At 42.7% G+C, this 18,446-nt stretch overlaps 1 protein-coding gene across 1 annotated transcript; it reads left to right on the forward strand.

Annotated features, from left to right (window-relative positions):
* The first annotated feature begins 2,356 nt into the window (after positions 1-2,356).
* Positions 2,357-14,404, forward strand: LOC147456296 (uncharacterized). The gene is made up of 5 exons (XM_086514810.1): positions 2,357-2,737; positions 3,551-3,729; positions 6,118-6,272; positions 13,300-13,551; positions 14,167-14,404. The coding sequence occupies exons 1-5, from the start codon at positions 2,507-2,509 to the stop codon at positions 14,223-14,225; spliced, it is 876 nt and encodes a 291-aa protein (XP_086370936.1). The 5' UTR covers positions 2,357-2,506; the 3' UTR covers positions 14,226-14,404.
* Positions 14,405-18,446: the final 4,042 nt, after the last annotated feature.

The raw sequence follows: 18,446 nt of genomic DNA on the forward strand, positions 1-18,446 counted from the left end.
CTTACTCTTATCTTAAAGTCATCACCAATCCATCTTTTGTGCCGGCCATGCGCACATCCTCCATCCTCATATGCTCCTCTAATGCCTTTGCCATTTCTCTTTCTATAAAAACATCTTCCGGCCCCTTGATGCGCTTACCACTCTCATCAAAAGCATTCCATTTCCAACATGAAGATGTCTTCTTGGTTTCTAAAACCTTTGATTTGTTCCTCTTAAATTTATAAAGTGGATCTTCAAACAGCACCATTGATTGCTTTTTGTGTTGGCTTGCTCTTGCCGAACGCCTATTCCTCAAGCCTTGAGGTAGACCAAACTTGCATAGTGGAATAACACACTCAATATTGTGATCATCTCAAAGATGTTCCATCATGTCGACCCTCTTGTTGTAGCATATCTTGCTAGTCCAGCATTCTTCCATCGCAATGTTGTCGAGTTATCCTCCCATCATCACACACGACATCGATGTAAGGAAGCCCCACATCTTCCATTGTTAAGGGTGAGGGTGTAATGGTGCTTCAATGGAAAAAGCTAGAGCTCGAGCTTTTCAAGGAGCTTTTTAAGCTTGGAGGGGGAAAGCAAGTGATATCACTTAAGGCACTGAGGATGGGAAAAGAGCATTAAGAGAAGTAGATGAAATGGTGCTCCACATAAGGCATTAAGGGTGAGAAAAAAGCATTAAGAGAAATGGTGCTCCAATAGAACTGAGTGGGTGTTTCTTGGCCAATGTGGGCATTGATTTTGAAGGGAGGGCATCAAATTGAAGTAGAGAGTAAAATAAAAACTACATTAAGGTGAAAATAGAGGTAATGGTGTGCTGCATAATGCACCATAGGCAAGAACGACTATGGATGCAAGAACCAATAGCCCAAACAGATGAGGGGGTGCACTAGGATGTGTATGTGCCATTGTCAAGCCTCAGATGAACTAGGGAGTGTGTGTGTGCAACAGCTCGCGTGCCGTGGAGATTGAATGCTCACGCGTCGCTATTGCAGTGTCGGCTACTTGCAGCGAAAAGCATGCAACACTCCTTTCCAGCTTGGCACCCCATGCATCAGCTCAGCCTCCACATCAATGATCCCAATCAACCTCCATCCGACGGCTCAACCGGCTTCCCCCTCCTCCGCCCTCGATCCCCCCTGTCCCCAATCATGTGAGATAGCGACATGGTGTGCCTACCCCTCATATAACGTGTGTGTATACAAGGGAGAGTTTATGAGAATTTGTGAGAGCAATGTGGAATTTTGATGGTTTGATGGTGTCGTGTTGTCTACTTGTAAGTGATTGTGCATCAATTGGGAGAATTTGTGCAGTTTAATGCGTCTTTGCTAGTGGATTGGGGTGTGGTGTGTAGCCTAAGCTATAAAGAGCCAACAGTGTGTGTTCCGGGTGTGTTTCTCATTTCCGCTTTCCAACATTTCCATTGCCTCGAACATATTACCTTGGGAAAAAGACCATTACTTTGATTAAGCTTTTTTAAAAACAATTCGTTCATTGATCAGTGCAAGTGTGCAACCAAAGGTAGCGAGAAAGTCAAAAAATGTCTACTCTACCTTAGCATATAATTTCTCCTCTCTCTCTCTCTCTCTTGCATTAAACGAAACATAATGGACTTCCATTGAATAAACATTTTAAATAGTTGATGACAAAAGTTGATAAAACCTCTCCCAAGTGCCGTTTGTTCACATTGGGCAAGCAAATTACAACGAAACTTCACTATGGCTACAGTAAGCAACAACTGAGCTTTGAGCTTCACAATGTGGGGTCACGGAGAGCTCAAAGCCTAATTGGCGACTTGCCTTGAAAAGTGGGCGAAAGATGTAAGTTTGGGACGATGAAGCCACCCTTTCTTTCGTGGGTCAATATATGGAGGAAGCTCTTTTCGAGCCAATGACCCATCCCCATGCTCGACAAACCTTTGTTTGGCCTCCCAGACCGAATAGGCTCTTAGCCAAATCAAAAGGGCTTAAAGCGGTCAAGGAGTGCTAGCTCAGTTGATAGAGCAAGAGCCTCTTGTGTCTAAGGTCTTGGGTTCAAGCCTCCTTGACAACTCGTGTGACATGAAGCCCTTAGGGGCTATTCCCATGGTCCATATGATGGCTTGGCCACCCTTAACCGATTGGGATGCTCCACCTCACGGAGTCGGATGTGTGAGTTGTAATTTTAAGTTCTCTCTCTCTCTCTCTCTCTCTCAAAAAGGGCGTGTGAGTTGTAATTTCAAGTTCCTACTCTCTCTCTCTCTCAAAAAAAAAAAAAAGGGCTTAAAGCTGGTCGGTGGGAAGTAGGCCCACCGTGTCCACTCTCTCTCTCTATCTATCTCACACACACATCACAACACAATCCAAAGGCGTGTTCAGAGCACGTTGACGGGAGTAATGGAAACGCGTTGAGAATGAAGACGACCGGCGTTTACTAATCCATCTGGTTCTACGATCTCGTCTGATTTCCTACGCGACTGTAGGAAACAGAGAGAGAGAGAGAGAGAGAGAGAGTCTCGTAGACTGTAGCAATGGCGGAGCATGGTAATGTGGAGCACCGCGATCGAGGGCTCTTTCATGGCCTGCACCTCAACAAGGACAAGAAGCAGGATGAGGTGGTAGATGTACACAGCACCCACGTTCACTCCTCCTCCACCGTTGTGGGCGGTAAGCCTGTTGACACCAAGGTGGAAGTCAAAAAACATGCCCACTTGGAGCATCTTGCTGAGACTGGTGTCATGCTTGGAGGTGCCATGGCTATGGTATGCTTCTTACCACATCTCTGTCACACACACACACACACACACACACACACACACAGAGAGAGAGAGAGAGAGAGAGAGAGAGAGAGAAGAGAGAGAGAGGTTTTATGATCATCCTCCTCTGTTAAATATGATGTATGGGACGGAACGAAACATGTTGCGTGCTTATGTTGAGCTGATCAATGTCTCTCGATGATTGAGAACTGTGCATGTGAGAAGGGCAACTTTGTGTGTGTGTGTGAGTGTGTTTGAGAGAGAGAGACTTTGAGAGAGAGAGAGAGAGAGAGAGAGAGAGAGAGAGAGAGAGAGAGTTGTCCTCCGAGGTTAAAATATCACCTGAGGGAGCAAACGAAACATGTTGCATGCTCTATGTTGAGCTGATCAATGACTTTAGAGGCTTGAGAATTGTGGATGTGAGGGGTGGCAACTATGCGTGTGCGTGCGTGAGAGAGAGAGAGAGAGAGAGAGAGAGAGAGAGAGAGAGAGAGGTCACATAGATGTATGTACATACAAACTTAATATATGTGTATACATATATATGTATTGTTGAAGAGGAAGAAGCAGACTACTATAGTTGTGCATTTGTTTATGCGTTTATACGTGTGTCACTTGTGTGAAGAGGGAAGAAGCAGATTACCATTTGTCTATACTTATCTACCCCATCTGTGTGTGTGTATGAAGGGGGAGAGACTTCTCATAATGACATTTTTTTTTAGTATTGTATGTATGGATGTATAAAGGGGAAGATCCACCACATCGACGCAATCACCTTTTTTAAAAGTATTATCATACATGGTTATTTTGGGTGTGCAGTATGAAAAGCATCAGGCAAAGAAAGACCCTGAGCATGCTCATAAGCACAAGATCGGCGAGGCTGTAGCAAGTGCGGTGGTGGCCGGGTCCACAGTGTATGCAAAACATGAGCATGATGAGAAGAAGCATCATGAGAAGGAGGAAGGCAAGCACCATTTGTTTGGACACCATTCTCACAAGTAACTTGTGTATGTCGCCTTGCATTGTGCAATCTCTTATGTATCCATATTGTTTGAGTTGAGCTCTCTATTGCTGTCTCTTATCTTTTTTGAGGATTGTATGGATTCTTGTGAAGAAGATGTGCTTGTATGCTTGAATTTACTTGGGTGCAAAATGTTCCTCGTATGCTCAGAAAGATTACTCGCGTTTTATGGCACAAGTTTGGTTTTATTTTACATGACACGAATGGAGTTTTATTGGCGTTGTGAATGGGACCCTTCATTGAGGGGCCACATTGTTTTCCTTTACAAGTTTAAAAAAAAAATGCTGACATTAGGCTTCACCTTGCCTTTACTTCAGATGGGTTTTGTTGCTCAACCCAGAGTTGGTCATAATACATATTGAATGTCCTCCCTAGGTTTATATCTCAATTTTGACTTTTCGACTTCATATTTATTTTAGGGAAAATTACCAAAATACCCCTCCAATTTGTGGAAATTCCAAAAGTACCCCTCAAATTTCAAAAATTCCCAAAATACCCTTGTATCTATTCTAGTTGGATTGTTCATGATTTCCTAATCTTTATTCTTTTTTGACAATGGAGATCCGTTTTTTAGTGCTTAGCATGGCATGTAATTTGTCACAAATTACCTCCAAATAAAAGACACTTATGTCTAAAAATAATGAAGTAATTCATCTCCAAAGCCTACATAGCTAGCTCAAATTCTAGTTTTAGTATCTTATATTGATAGACAATCAGTCTTCTTATGAAAAGTTATAAATTTTTTTATCTTTGGATAAATTCACTCTCACAACCAGGGGTATTTTGGAAATTTTGGAAAATTTGAGGGGCATTTTGGGAATTTATGACAAAATGTGAGGGGTATATTGGGAATTTTTGAAATTAAAGGGTATTTTGGGAATGTCCACAAATTAGAGGGGTATTTTGGTAATTTTTCCTTTATTTTATGATTGAATCAAAACGGATGCAATTTGCCCAAAGAGTTAGACCTTGAATTTTTCAGCATGAGGTCTCAAGGCCTTTTGAATTAAAAAAATAAAGAAAATTGGCATCTTTTCATACCACTTAGAAGATAGTTCGGCGGTAAGTTGATAACCATATCTATTGATGCCTAGCAAGTGTGGCTCCAAACAATTGGATTAGACTAGCAAAAGCAACAATTAGCTCAAAAAAATAAAAATTCTTTCAAAACATATGAAGTGCATAAGTGAAGGGTGAGTTTAGGAATTGAAAAGATAGATGGGTGGGGAAAGTCAAAAGACAGACGAAGGTGAAAGGTCAAAAGACATATATGAAGGTGGAAAGTCAAAAGACCTTTTGTGTCCCTAAAAAGAGGTGTTTCTCCTCTCTTTTATTTGCTTTATAGTATTTTCTTCTTTAAAGTGTCCTCTCTCTCTCTCTCTCTCTCTCTCTCTCTCTCTCTCTCTCTCAATGTTGTATCTGTCCTTCCTAGTTAATAATGTTACAAATCTACGTATTGTCATTGCTTGTTGCTACGTGCTATATACTAGCGCGTCGTTTTTGTTGTTGTTGAGGAAATCTTTGAATTAGGAATCCATTTGAAAAGCAATAATCGGCATTCGTGTTAAACCTACTTAATCTCCACTAAATGTGGTCTCCTCATTAACCATTCTTAATTAAAGGACTATGATGTTGACAACCATTTTTTCGAAAGGGCCATGCTATTGGCAAGCATGTATTGACTCATGTTTTTGAGCTTGGAAGATAAGCCAACAAAAGAGTCCAATTTGAATTGGCATCGTCGGTAAATTTTTCTGGCAAGGCAACAAAATGGGATTCATTGCTTGTTTCATTGATTTTTTTGCTAGCCTTGCCAATGTTGTGACTTCACATATTTTACTCCCAGTAACTTGCACAAGACAAAACTACAAGACCACTCTTCACACACTTCTTGCGTTTTACTTGTATTAGTATCTTTAGTACAGATGTAGCTTGCACAACATGAACTCTCATAGTAACAAGCTTGCTATGGTCGCACCTCTCTCAGAGAAGGACATGCTTTTGTGAGTAGGGGCCGAGTCTCCATGTTTTTCTTGTGCCATGATAAATTGGCATGCACACACATGTAGAGAGAGAGAGAGAGAGAGAGAGAGAGAGAGAGAGAGAGAGAGAGAACCACAACCACATCACTGGCCTTTTTTATTGTGCCTTCTTGCCTTGCTATGCAATAGCCATTCTCTCTACCTCAACATTTTCTTTTTACATAGCACAAGGAGAAAAGAGAGATATGGAGGAAGAGAATTGATAGCCAACCTATATAGAGGGTTTTTGTCTCAGAGTGTGGAAAGAGCATGCAATAGGTTGTTACTGTTTAGGCTCGATTGAAGGTGCATCCGATTCCTTGTGCTATTTTGAATCTCCACAGTCGACGATGCAACCTGCAATGCAATCACTCATGTGTTGTCACACCTGATGGTGATGCTATGGATATATGCCTTTTTGTAGGCTTCTCATCTTTAACTCCTCAGCTCTTCTCTTTTTTCCATTCTTGGCTTTTCAAAGGAAAGACTATGTGGAGGGGTAATTTTTTAGCTATCTCCAAAATGGTGATGAATTTTTGATGTGACATGAGAAAATAGTGATTGGTCTTATGTGATATCATTGAAGTAAGGATAGTGTTTTCTCTTGTTTCTGCACAACAAAGAATAAGTTAATTTATTTAAAGATTCTTTCAAGCATTCATCATCAATAGACTTTCTCTTCCATTCTATTTGTGAAGACATTATCGATTTGTTTCCATTATGTATGAGGTACCCATTCTTTTTTGTTGAAAAATGAGGTAGAAGCAAGCGAGATGTGTAAAGCAGGAGATAGCGAGGAGTCGAGCAAGGCCACATAAGTTCGTCAAGCAACCAAGGGTGGTGGAGGAGGAGCATGGAGGGAGTATTTTGCAGCCCAATTGACTACAACCCACAATACTAGGGTAGAGGGACCAATAAGGGTACATTTAACTTGGGGAGCTTCAATCTCTCTCCTCCGAGCTCAATTTCTTGCGTTGAGTAGGTCATTTTAATCGCCTTCTCACAAGCTTTCAGGAGAATTAATTTGGGTCTGGTTGGTTTGGAAAGCCGATAGTTACGGCACCATTTTCGAAATCATGTGTATCAAAAATCGGCATGAATAAGAACACCAACCAAGGCCAAAAGAGGTAAAATGTAACCATAGAGACTTGAGCCCATGCATTGACCAATGGCATGACGTTAATTCAAATCAACTAGCCATTTTGGCTCCTCTTTTTCGTGCTTCTTTTGGTAATCAACTGTAATATAATAAGGGGTTCATTTGTCCATCCTCTGGGGGCCGTAACACAACTGGCCCCTCTACCCTACAACCCAACATATTTTTTTTGCATTATTACAAGTGACGCCCTGTGTAGCTTGAGGTCCTGCCTTGCTACTCTAAGGTGGCCACTAATAGTTCGTGAATCCAAGGAGTAAGGTTCGAAAGCCGCCTTTGACTCTTTTATTGTATGTGCTAGATAGCATCTCTGAGTGACCCCAAGCTACGTAATGTGTCCAAAGATGTGGAATCTGGAGGAGAAATGAATCTATACTATTATAAAAGGGGCAGGGACCCCCCCCCCCCCCCCGACTCGTGACAGAAGCTCCTTTCCCCAGCCTGTGTTCCTTGTAGCTCCGGCTACACAACGACGTAGTAAAGAGAGAGAGAGAGAGAGAGAGAGAGAGAGAGAGAGAGAGAGAGAGAGAGAGAGAGAGCGAGAAGTGGCCAAGGCCGCACTAGTCTATCTAAACTATTTTAAAAGAGGGAGGGATCCCCCCCCCTCCCCCCCCGGCACCCGTGAGACGAAAGCTCCTTTCCCCGACATGTGTTCCCTGTAGCTCCAGCTACACAACGACGCAGTAAAGAGAGAGCGAGAAGTGGCCAAGGCCGCACTAGTCTATCTATACTATTATAAAAGGGGGAGGGATTCCCCCCCACATGATGCAACATCCTTCATTCGACGGTGGGGGGCTGTCGCTACCTGTCTCCGAATGGAATGGAATGGAATCATGAGAGCCTGCCCGTATTTCGCTACAAGGTGACGGGCAAAAATCCAAGTTGCACTAACAGGGGAGAGGACAGGCAAGGAGGGGGCATGAACGAGGTAGGTTAGAAAGTAGAAATTGTAGGGGAGTCGAAGGGGACGTGGAGGTAGGAAGGGGATATGCGTGACACTAGGATGACTCGATAGGAGCTATCATACAGTGCACAATGAAGAGATGGGGGTAAAATGATCTGAACTAAAACCTCCGCCCGTGAGTTCGATTTGGAGCTCATGCATGTTAGTTTTACTCCCCGAACTATAGAATAAAGAAGTGATTGAAGAAAACTTCGAAGATTGTACTTAATGGAATTGCTAAATGTTGTGGTAACATTAACCATATTGCATACTTTGTTTGCTCCAGTAGGTGCTTTGTTTGCTCCAGTAGGTGCGACTAATTTTAAAAAAGAAAAGAGGAGCCAAATCAAGCGAGATGTGGGAGTGAAATCGCAGGGGATTCCCTTTTCAGTTCACTGTATGGCAACTCTAATATCTCTCTCTCAAAAGCGCGGAGATTGCATGGCATCTCTATCTATTTCTTCTCTCCCTCAAAATCGTGGAGACCACATCTTTGTCGGGTCTCTCTCTCTCTCTCTCTCTCTCTCTCTCTCTCTCTCTCTTAGAGGGAACAAGGGAGCGCAGGGAGGCTAAGGCTATGGGATACTTGCTTTCGTTGGTTTCTTCACACATAGTGACCTGCTTGCTGCAAGAGAGGCCAAGGTAGAGGGAGATATCTCTCTCTCTCTCTCTCTCTCTCTCTCTCTCCCTCCTCCTCCTCCTCCTCCTCCCCCCCCCCCCCCCCCCCCCCCCCAAAATGGTGGCTGTGTAGCAAGTTATGACGGTGTCTATTGGCCAGTCATGGCCTGTTGTGAGCGCAAGGCTGCAGGTAGAGGTTGCGAGGCAGGGCGCAATCTTGTTGTGAGCAGAAGGCTGCAGGAAAGAAACGGCAGCACAATCACACAAAAAGGGGGGGGGGGGGGATGGAATCTAGGGAGGGTATCTTTAAGAGTATTGAATTTTTTTGAAGGATGAGCAATGTATGTGCTACGTTTTTGAAAAAATAAATGTAGAGTAGAATCAACATTTGATTCTGCGTTCAATGGAAAAAAAAAATGAGGGGGGGGGGGGGGGGGGGGGGGGGGCAACATTTGTCGCTAGCAGGGCAAAGGGGCGCGAGGGCCTGATGCCCGCAAGAGCCTGCCTCCACCTACGTCCAGTTCTAGTGCATGCTCTACAACGCATAGTAAAATTATTTTTTCATATTGCACAACTAATTGAGCAGACACCAACAAGGCGCTCATGTGATGGTTAGTGACGAGTGCTCAAGTTCATAAATCCTGACATCTATAGTTCGAGCCCATTATAAGTCTAAGTTTTACTTTGGATTGGAGAAGGCTTCCACGGCTTCCAGGCAGATTATTAAGACTCTGACAAAAGGCATCTGCGAAGGTTCCAACGATTTCAATTAAAAATCTACCGTTGGGAAAAACTGAAAAAAGGCAAGAATTAAGTGAGATGCCTTGAGGATTAAAGGGGGAGAGGGAAAGTGACATGCATGGTCAAGAGCACGCGACATCCAAGCGATGCACGGGACGAGAGGCAACGCACTGTAGAGGACTTGCGTGGCTATAGGTGAGGGGTTTGTGTGGCTACAAGTGAGGGTTTTTTTTTTCTACAAAATTGTATTCACAACAACCATCCGAATTGGCTGGGCGAGCTGGTTATTAGAACGAGAATTGAGTTGAACTCTTGGTTGTCCGTGTTCGAGCCTGGCCTTGATGCCTTGGAGTTTTTGATTGGCATGGATAAAGGTGAGTTGTGCATCAAAATCGAATCTACAAAGGTTCCAGCTAATGCTGAATCAAAATGTAATGGAATATGGCTAAAACATTGAATGTAGCGAAAATTGAAATAACAATAGTGAGCATTTCCTTTAAGAAAATTCTTAAAGAGCATAAGAAGAATAATTGATTAAAGGTAGCAATATGAACATTACACCTAATTAGCTTGGCATGAACAATACTTGTAAAAGAGAGAGAGAAAGGATTAGAGAATTTGACAACATTTTAGGATCGGATTTATGTGGAGCCGGATCCCCCCTCCAAAAGGATTTTGTATTATAGATTCTCCCATAAAGAGAGACTTGGTACAATACAAGATTGTGTTCCTTGAGACCTCATTGGTGCAATGAAGATGGTAGACTTCATACACCAAAATTATGCCCTTAATTAACTTGCAAAAGCATTAACATATCCTCGGCCTCAATCCCAAGACCTCAAAACACCGTCAAAGGTGGAGAGAGCTAGAGGGAAGGGAAGAGGAAGAAGAAGTAACATACGAGAAAGAAATAGACTCCTCACTTGTTATTACTCTTGTTGCTTAGCATAGCATAATAGCATAGTAATGGAGATGAGATGGCAAGTATGCACTTTGGAGCATGGCTCTTGGTTGGATTTGCATTCCATAGCCAAGATTTCTTGGTGTAGGCTCTCCACTTCTCAAGTTTGGAGAAGGAGATGGAGTTCTTGCACATCACTTTGCTAAAGTGGCCCATCAAGCAGACAACAATGTTGAATGGGAGCCCATTACAACGCTTTGTTCCTGTTGATGGCATGCATGCTACATATGAGGATGTATCCAACGATGGCAATGTTGGAAAAAAACTTGATGGGAGTAATGTTGTCCAGTTGTCAAGGAAGAGACGATACACTTTCATGAACAGGACTCAAAAATCAAAAGCAGCACCAGCTTCGACTTTTTACCTTTCAAACAAATCAATTCAAAGGGTATCATGCATTGATTGTTGTGCACAAAAATGCTGCCAATTTGCAGATCGTGATATGGTGACAAGGTTACGACAACAATTTTGGGGAGAGTCTCAAAAATCACGCACTAATTATGTTTATGATGTTCTTTCTATATGTTATCAGAAAGATGAGAAGTCACGATACCAATTCAGGCTAAATGGCTCTATTGTTTGTTGTAGAGCATGGTATGAGCTACATGGAATACCAAAGACATCATTTTATCGATACAAGGAGAACTTTGAAAATGGTGTGCGCCAATATGTACATGGGAACACATGTACATTGAGAAGGGGACTTCAACATACTAGTTTAGCAAGAGCACTACTAAACGAGTTTGTGGAAAATAACTCTGAGAAAATGCCACATAGAAGTAGAACACTGCTAGATGGCTCAAGAGAGACTCAATTGGTGATTCCATCAACATACAAACAAGTGGATATTTTATGTGAAATCAACACGACACTTGACCAAATGGGCTATGAGAAGAAGCTATCCCAATCTTCTTTTGGTAGAATTTGGAACAAAGAGTACCCACATGTCACTTTAACAAAGACGAGTGAGTTCTCTAAGTGCAATATTTGTAGCTCAATCAAGGCAAGGTTAGAAGCTAAACCTTCTCTTGAAGAGAGAGCTCTTCTCTTGAGGGAGAGAGAAGTTCACATGGCACAACAAAAGAGTTGCAGAAGCCTATATTATGCATGGCGCACGTATTCAGAAACTCAACCACAAAAATATGTATGCATAATCCATGATAAGATGGATCAAAAGAAGACTGCCATTCCTAGATTACGCATTGTTCCCAAGGGTGTGGATTCAGGATATAATCTGCAGGTGGCATTGATTGGCATGATCACTCATGGACATGGAGAAGGTCATTACGGACACTTTGTCTTGAATGGTTTGTGGCCAGCTGATCCAAATCTTACAATTGGCTCAATTGCTAATTGTTTACATAACCTCGAGAGGATAGATAAGCATCCTCTTGGTGATCTAGTAACAAATGGACTTCCAAGGAGCAATATTTCACTACTACATGCTTTGAACTCAAGGGATGCTTTGGACTACCATAACTTGAGTGATGGAAAAGAGCCCATTGTGCAGTCGTCAGAAATTGCAGAAGAGGAATTGGGGTCAACATTTCGCAGATTGCCAGAGAACTTGTTGCTACAATTGGATAATTGTGTAGGGGAAAACAAAAATCGATACTTATTTGCCTATTTGTCAATGCTTGTTGCAAGGGGGTGTTTTCAAAACCATCCACCTGGGATTTTTAATGGTTGGGCATACACATGAGGACATAGACGCCATGTTTAGTAGGTTTTCAGAGAAGTTGAGAGTTACACAAACCTATACTTTGCCACATTTGATGGATACATTACGAAACAGCTCATCTTCATCTCCAGCTCCATTTTTTCTCACAAAGATCCCTGATTTCAAGCAATATTGTGATGGCTATCTTTGTGATGGACAAGACATACTTGTTGGACATTCCAAACCGCTTCAGTTCAGGTTCTTTATGCAGGATGAGACACCAATGATGCAATATAAGGCACATGTAGGTGTATCAAGTTGGAGTGGAAGTATTCGCCTTTGGAAAACAGACACAGAAGGCAAGCCAATGTTACCACATGGAGATCCACCTCTAGTACAAATGGCGGAGTATGTCAAGGCCCACGAAGAAGTCATTTTGGGGCTAAAGAACTATATAAAATTTTGGAAAAATTTAGGGAATGGTTCAAGTATTCCGCGATATTATAGACCCGTGATAGATTATTGGAGTAAGGTAATTGAAGAGATTGGAAAAGCAATCATATCAGAGGGAGTCTTGTATGAAATGTTTTGGCCAAAAACTCAAGAATATTCTCATCTACAAAGCACTACAATGAATTTGCAACAAGGAGCAGAAAGATTCCTAGGCCTTGAAGAGTTGAACGATCATTTTTGTGGGCCTCAACGAGATAGGCCAAGGGAAGAGTTTGACCCTATGTCTGATGTGCACCAAGGTGACTTTCTTATGCTTGTTCCGAGTGACACAGAAATCTATCCAGTGTGGCTTGCAATGGCTTTATCTGACATTGATAATGAGCCTACATCACCAAACTACAGAAAACTCTTGATTCAATATTGGGCACCTTGCGCGAGAAAAAGTGGGATGACAGATACTCAAGCTTACAGTAATTGTTGGAAGGGTTATTGGGCTGTCAACTATAAGGACCCACAAGTGTGGGAAACTATAGATGCAATTGTTTGGTCCTGGAGACCCAACAAAGAAGGACCATTTTCTAGAATAAAGATTCCAGAAAGACATGCTCTAAAAGCCAAAGAAGGCCTCACTCGTGCACATCAGCCACACTTGGATCAAAGTTCAGATATGGTATCAAATGTGGAGTAGAATTATGTGGAGCTTCTATTGTGACTATACTAGTCAATTTGTAAACAAAATCTTTTTTGTATCTTCCTTTGTTTTATGTAATTTATAGTTATTATTCAAATCCATGTGTTGTACATCCTCTTGACTTTTGGTGTTTATCAACACCACAATCCTATGATATTTTCACTTTATTTACTAGCCACACACCTCAATTTTTCCCACTTTAAGTGGAAAATTCCCAAATTACATGAATTCGGTCGATTTGGAGATTCCCATAATGTGAGATTTTTACCAAAATACCTAATATGGTCTTTTTTGTTTTTGCAGATATTTATCCTTCTAATAAAGAATACTGGCAACCAATTGAGTACATAATTGGTATTTTTGATGCTTTTCATGCTTCGATGGGAGAACTTATCTACAGAACTAGTGCGAGAAGAGATCTCGCAGAAAGAGGAGTTTTCTTTTACGACTACTTTTATAACGCCCCTTGCTCTGTCCATGGATTTGGCACTTTGAAACCTTTCCCTCTTCCCCAACAAGATTCCCCAAAGTGGCCAGTTCCAACTTCAGAAACCTGTGAGTGTTTTAAACTCAAGCTTCATCAGGAAATTTTGAAGTGTTTGCGACCAAACATTGCAAGCAGGCAAGTACGAGTCAATCTATTTATGCCATTACATGTCTTTATAGATTTCTTCCACGATGAGGAGGTTAGAAAAATAGAAACCATGTTCATCTGCAAATCCCAAACTTGCCTTGATTTTTTGGATGATAATTGGGATGTCAGTGATTCTGAAGGCATTTTGTGCAAAGTTGACAAGCGCTCGGTTGTGTGCAAGTGTATGATAGCATCACAGAATTTTATAGTTTCTTTCTACTACATGAGGTGGCATCGAGTGAATGGTCAGTTGGTAGCTATGGATCAAGATTTAAGTGACAATGCTTTTAATCCCTTGATGTCCATCGAGATATGGTTTTCAAATTATTTGCTTACAGTTGTTGTGGTTAGATCAAATGTCACTTTAAGACACGTTCAAGAGGATCTGTTAAATGAGTCCGATCTCAATTTGCCTTCAAAATTTGTTTTTTAAGTGTAACATGCAAAAGGTAATAAGCTACATGTATTACTTTATACGTTAATGTTTCTATCATGCTCATGTATCCCAATGTCTTATCGCGTACATTGCATTGCAGGTACCTCACAGACAAGAAAAAACGACTCTTTGTGCACAGATTACGAGCGACAGACTTGAAATAGTGAACTAACTGTACACAATGATTCAAATACTATTCTCAAAGATTACTCGACAAAGGCAGCTCTCTACATTACCAAACACCATTGGATCCTCACTCTCCCATTTTTTTGGAAAACTGTACACAACATTTTGTAAACTTTGAACCATAATCAAAACAAAAGTCAAATTTCGATCCACTGCTTGTAATCAATTTGTCAAAAGTACATTTCATAATCTCTTTCTAATCTTGTGCGTGCGGTGATGTGGGGGCTGTTGGTTGAGGTTGAGGAGAGGCGGTGGCTTGGGGGTTTGGGGGCTCTGGAGCTGCTTCATGAGTAGGAGCGCTGCTGGGTGGGGGGTTTGGGGGCTCTGGAGCTGCTTCATGAGCAGGAGAGGTGCTGGGTGGGGAGTTTGAGGGTTCTGTTTCTTCAGGACGAGAGCTGGTGGGAGCTTGGGTTGGGGAGGCATCTAGGGAGATATTGATATGTGCTTGTGTTGGTGTGGCAGACACGAGGTATCTTGTCGGCGGAGGCCTAGGCGTGGGCCTTGGTGCTAGCGGGATAAAAGCATCACGTGCTCCGTCTGGACGCATGGTCGCGCAATTGATCAAGTTTTCAATCATTCTGTTTCTAAACGAAGAAACATTAGCCTTTGAATAATCTGCCAAATTTCTTACCTGCGTTAAGAACATCATGTTTATTAACATAGCTACTAACTTATTAAGATACAAGTCTGTAAACGAGTGTCAAATGCTTACACTTCTACGACTTCCATCACGCATGACCCCTAACAAAATTTCTGCATTGAGTAAGACCCTCCATCCACAAGAGTAGGCATCATCCTGCTTAGGGACTTTGCAACTAATAATTGTAAGATTCTCATATATCTGCTCTTGCGTTAAAGCTTCAAGAGCAGACACAAGCTTCCGAACAGATCTGCGCAAAATACAATTAAATTTCATAAGCGACTTTTAACAAAATTCTATGCGATATTGAACAAAATACAAAACCTCTTACCTACGTACTTCACCATGAAATCCATGGGATGAATTAGCAAGGTAGCACCAGTTTCGTTCAAGGCGTAAGAGAACAAGACTCCAATGAGATCTGTTACAAATAAACATAAGCAAAACATATATCATCACAACAAATTAGAGTTCAAGATAAAATAATTTCACTATTGAAAACATTGCGTACCCTTCATGATAAGCCAGAACAAAAATTTTAGCCGTATCCATGTTCACTGACTGGAACCAGTCAATTACTTCCACTAAAGATGTATCCTCGGTCGTCAAAATGACCGAGAGGTTCGAGTCAAGGACGGCGACATCATCTTGCATATTCCAAGGCAAATTTGAAACTACAAAACTGTAAAGAAATTCGTGTCATAGAAAATTGAATATATTAAAAGAATTTATTGTGAAAAAAAGAATAGCACGCACCAAAGCAAGCAATTGATGATTGAGTCTGTGAGTTCCCTCGTTTGGTTCTGTAAAATTGCAATATCGTGGGGGTAATAAGGAAAATACAGAATGCGTCCCCACACAGGAAGGCCAACATGGAAATAGGAAAACAGCAATGACAAATCATCAGCGTTGGCGTCGCTAATGGCATCGGCCATTTGTTCCTCCATCATCTCAAGGCGTAACTGCTCCAATCTCTCACTATCGTCTTCTGTTGTGTCCCGCTCGGTGTTGAGACGGGTGCTGTATCGATGCATTTGTGTAGACACTTCATGAACTTTGACCTTGTCAATAGGTGGTATTCTAAGAATATTGTCCATCTTTCGGTGTGAAATACCGGCAGGCGGTATTGTTTTGTCATACCTGAACCTGAGAAGGCAAAGTGTGTTGATGTCTCGCGGCATTAATGTTGTCCTATGGGCGTGGGCCGAGAGAATGTAGCTGTCCTGGAAAATCTCTAACAAAAAATCCTTGGCGGCCTCGTGCAAGCACCCCATTGCACTTCGAGACCACCGGAAATTCAGGTTGTGTTGCTCGCAAATCTCGCGAACAACTCTCTGGAATGGCAGTTTAGGTATTGCCAATGAAATGTGCTTTTGGAGCTTACGAAGTTCGAGTAGAACGCTCCTATTCTGCTCGTATCTTCTTCTTCGCATTGTTGCCCGTAACTGCGGCATGGTCGGAATCACCTGCGATGTTGATGGTTGCACTGTAGATGAGCTAGCCTGGCCCTGCGCACCAGACTGGCCAGGATAAACCTTCCTTGCTGTTTGCTTTGTGCGGGCCATGACCTGAATGAGGAGAATGCGAGGAAATATGGAAATCTGGATGTGGGTAAAAAGGCGGAGTGACTAGAGACACTTCGGAAAAAACGATGAGAAAAAAGGGGGCGGGGGGGGTGTTTATATTACCGGAATAAGTAAAAGGAGAAGAGGCGGCTGCACTAATCATGACATTGCGAGGTATGACGGGATGCGTGCGAGCATAATGATTACGCGCCACATGGCACATCCGGACTCAAGCGATATTGGTGGTGCCCGAACGGGTTGCCCTAGCAACAATGGTATGTCGCGGCACAACGCGAGGAGGCGACCAGAGTACTCTGCAACGCGATAGCGGTACTTTTGTGGAGCGGCGGCACCAGTTTCACGTTGTGGCGCGACCCTTCCACGGCGGCTGACACGTGGCGTAATCATCACGAAGACTGCATGATGTACGCGTGGCACGACAAAAAAGGCGTCGTGGCACAACGTGAGAAGGCGGACCTGAGTACTCTGGAGTGGCCGTATCGCATTGTGCCGTGACCCCTTTTTTGTCGCGCCACAACGCGATAGCGGTGCTTTTCTGGTGTGGCGGCACCATTTTCGCGTTGTGGCGCGACCGTTCCACGGCGGCTGACACATGGCGTAATCATCACGGTGACTGTATGATGCACACCGGCCCCATGGTGCACGTGAGTCGATGTCATCATTGTCCTCGGGAGTCCTATAAATATGACTTGCTCCCCAATTTGCCCTTTGTTTGGATGTTGTGCTCTCTCGTCTATCTTCGCTTTTGAATTTCCGTTATGGACCCCTTTAATGTTGAAGTAGAGGAGGAAGTGCCTTGCTCTGAGGATGCTCCCCAAGACAAACTATCTCATTTTCTATGCCGCATTGGGCTTCAGCAGCGCGAGACAGAGATCAGGCCGATGTTCAATCCAAATTTTTCTTTGCATGAGTGGATTGTCTCCGCGCAACATTACCTATCAGGTTTTAAGCAGCAGACCTACCATCAGCAAATGTCTGGTGGCATTGTCCAGATACAAGGAGTTCGTTTTGTTCACATGAAGGATATCAATTCGGACTCCTCCAAGAAACACATATTTTCTAGGAGTTGCCTTAAGCTGCCAGTGCACTTGCGGATAACAGACTACAAGTGTACACTTCATAACCGCAAATGTCGAGTGGTTGAATATTAGATTTGCATTTAATTTTGGATGAGCATGTTGATGCTGCAGAGGCCTCGCTAGAGGATTAGATTGGGGAGGGTCAAGAGCCCAAGTCTCGGGGAAGCCTTGCCTTGCAGGTTTCAGAGGGAGTCCAGCTTCAGGAGGGTGCTTTGCCTACTAGTGTTCTACCTACCATACCTATTGGTGATTTGCAGTATGTCATGCTTAACGACATTATGGAGATTTTTGACCTTCGAGAGGACTATTGCCTTGCCATTGTGGCACAGAATCTCGAAGAGGATGATGCTGTCATTGACCCTGAGCACGACAAGTATTCTGTTATAGATGCCCATGTAAATGACGATGAGTTCGTTGACCCCGCAAATGCACTTTGATGATTTACAATGATGTTGCTAGGTATGAGCGCACGCTTCCAACAGAAAAGGAGTTCATGGAAGTGCAAAAAATGCTAGGGATTGAAGAAATGGGTAAGGCAAGCACTTCTTCATCATCTTTGGCCTCAACCTCCAATGCGCCCACTGGAGGTCAGGGCGGCATCAACCTATGGAATGAGGACTTACTTGAGAAAGATGAAAACCAGAAGGTAATCTTTTTTTATTTGCCTTACTTTTTTGGTTTCTACTTATCTCATTTCATAACTTTAATTTGTTGTAGTTGGTGGTCTATGATGATACCTTCATTCCTCGCCCTCGTGGACGAGGCATGGGTGATTTAGGGAAGAATTCCTCTCTCGGCCAATACTTAAAGAATCTTAAGTATCCGAGTTTTTTGGTCTTCCATTCGTCCTTTTCCAATGACAACGCGGAGCTACTCTTGATGACGTTGA

This window comes from Adiantum capillus-veneris, chromosome 6, assembly GCF_014529385.1.
Source record: "Adiantum capillus-veneris isolate H3 chromosome 6, ASM1452938v2, whole genome shotgun sequence".
In the NCBI taxonomy this organism is placed as follows: domain Eukaryota; kingdom Viridiplantae; phylum Streptophyta; class Polypodiopsida; order Polypodiales; family Pteridaceae; genus Adiantum; species Adiantum capillus-veneris.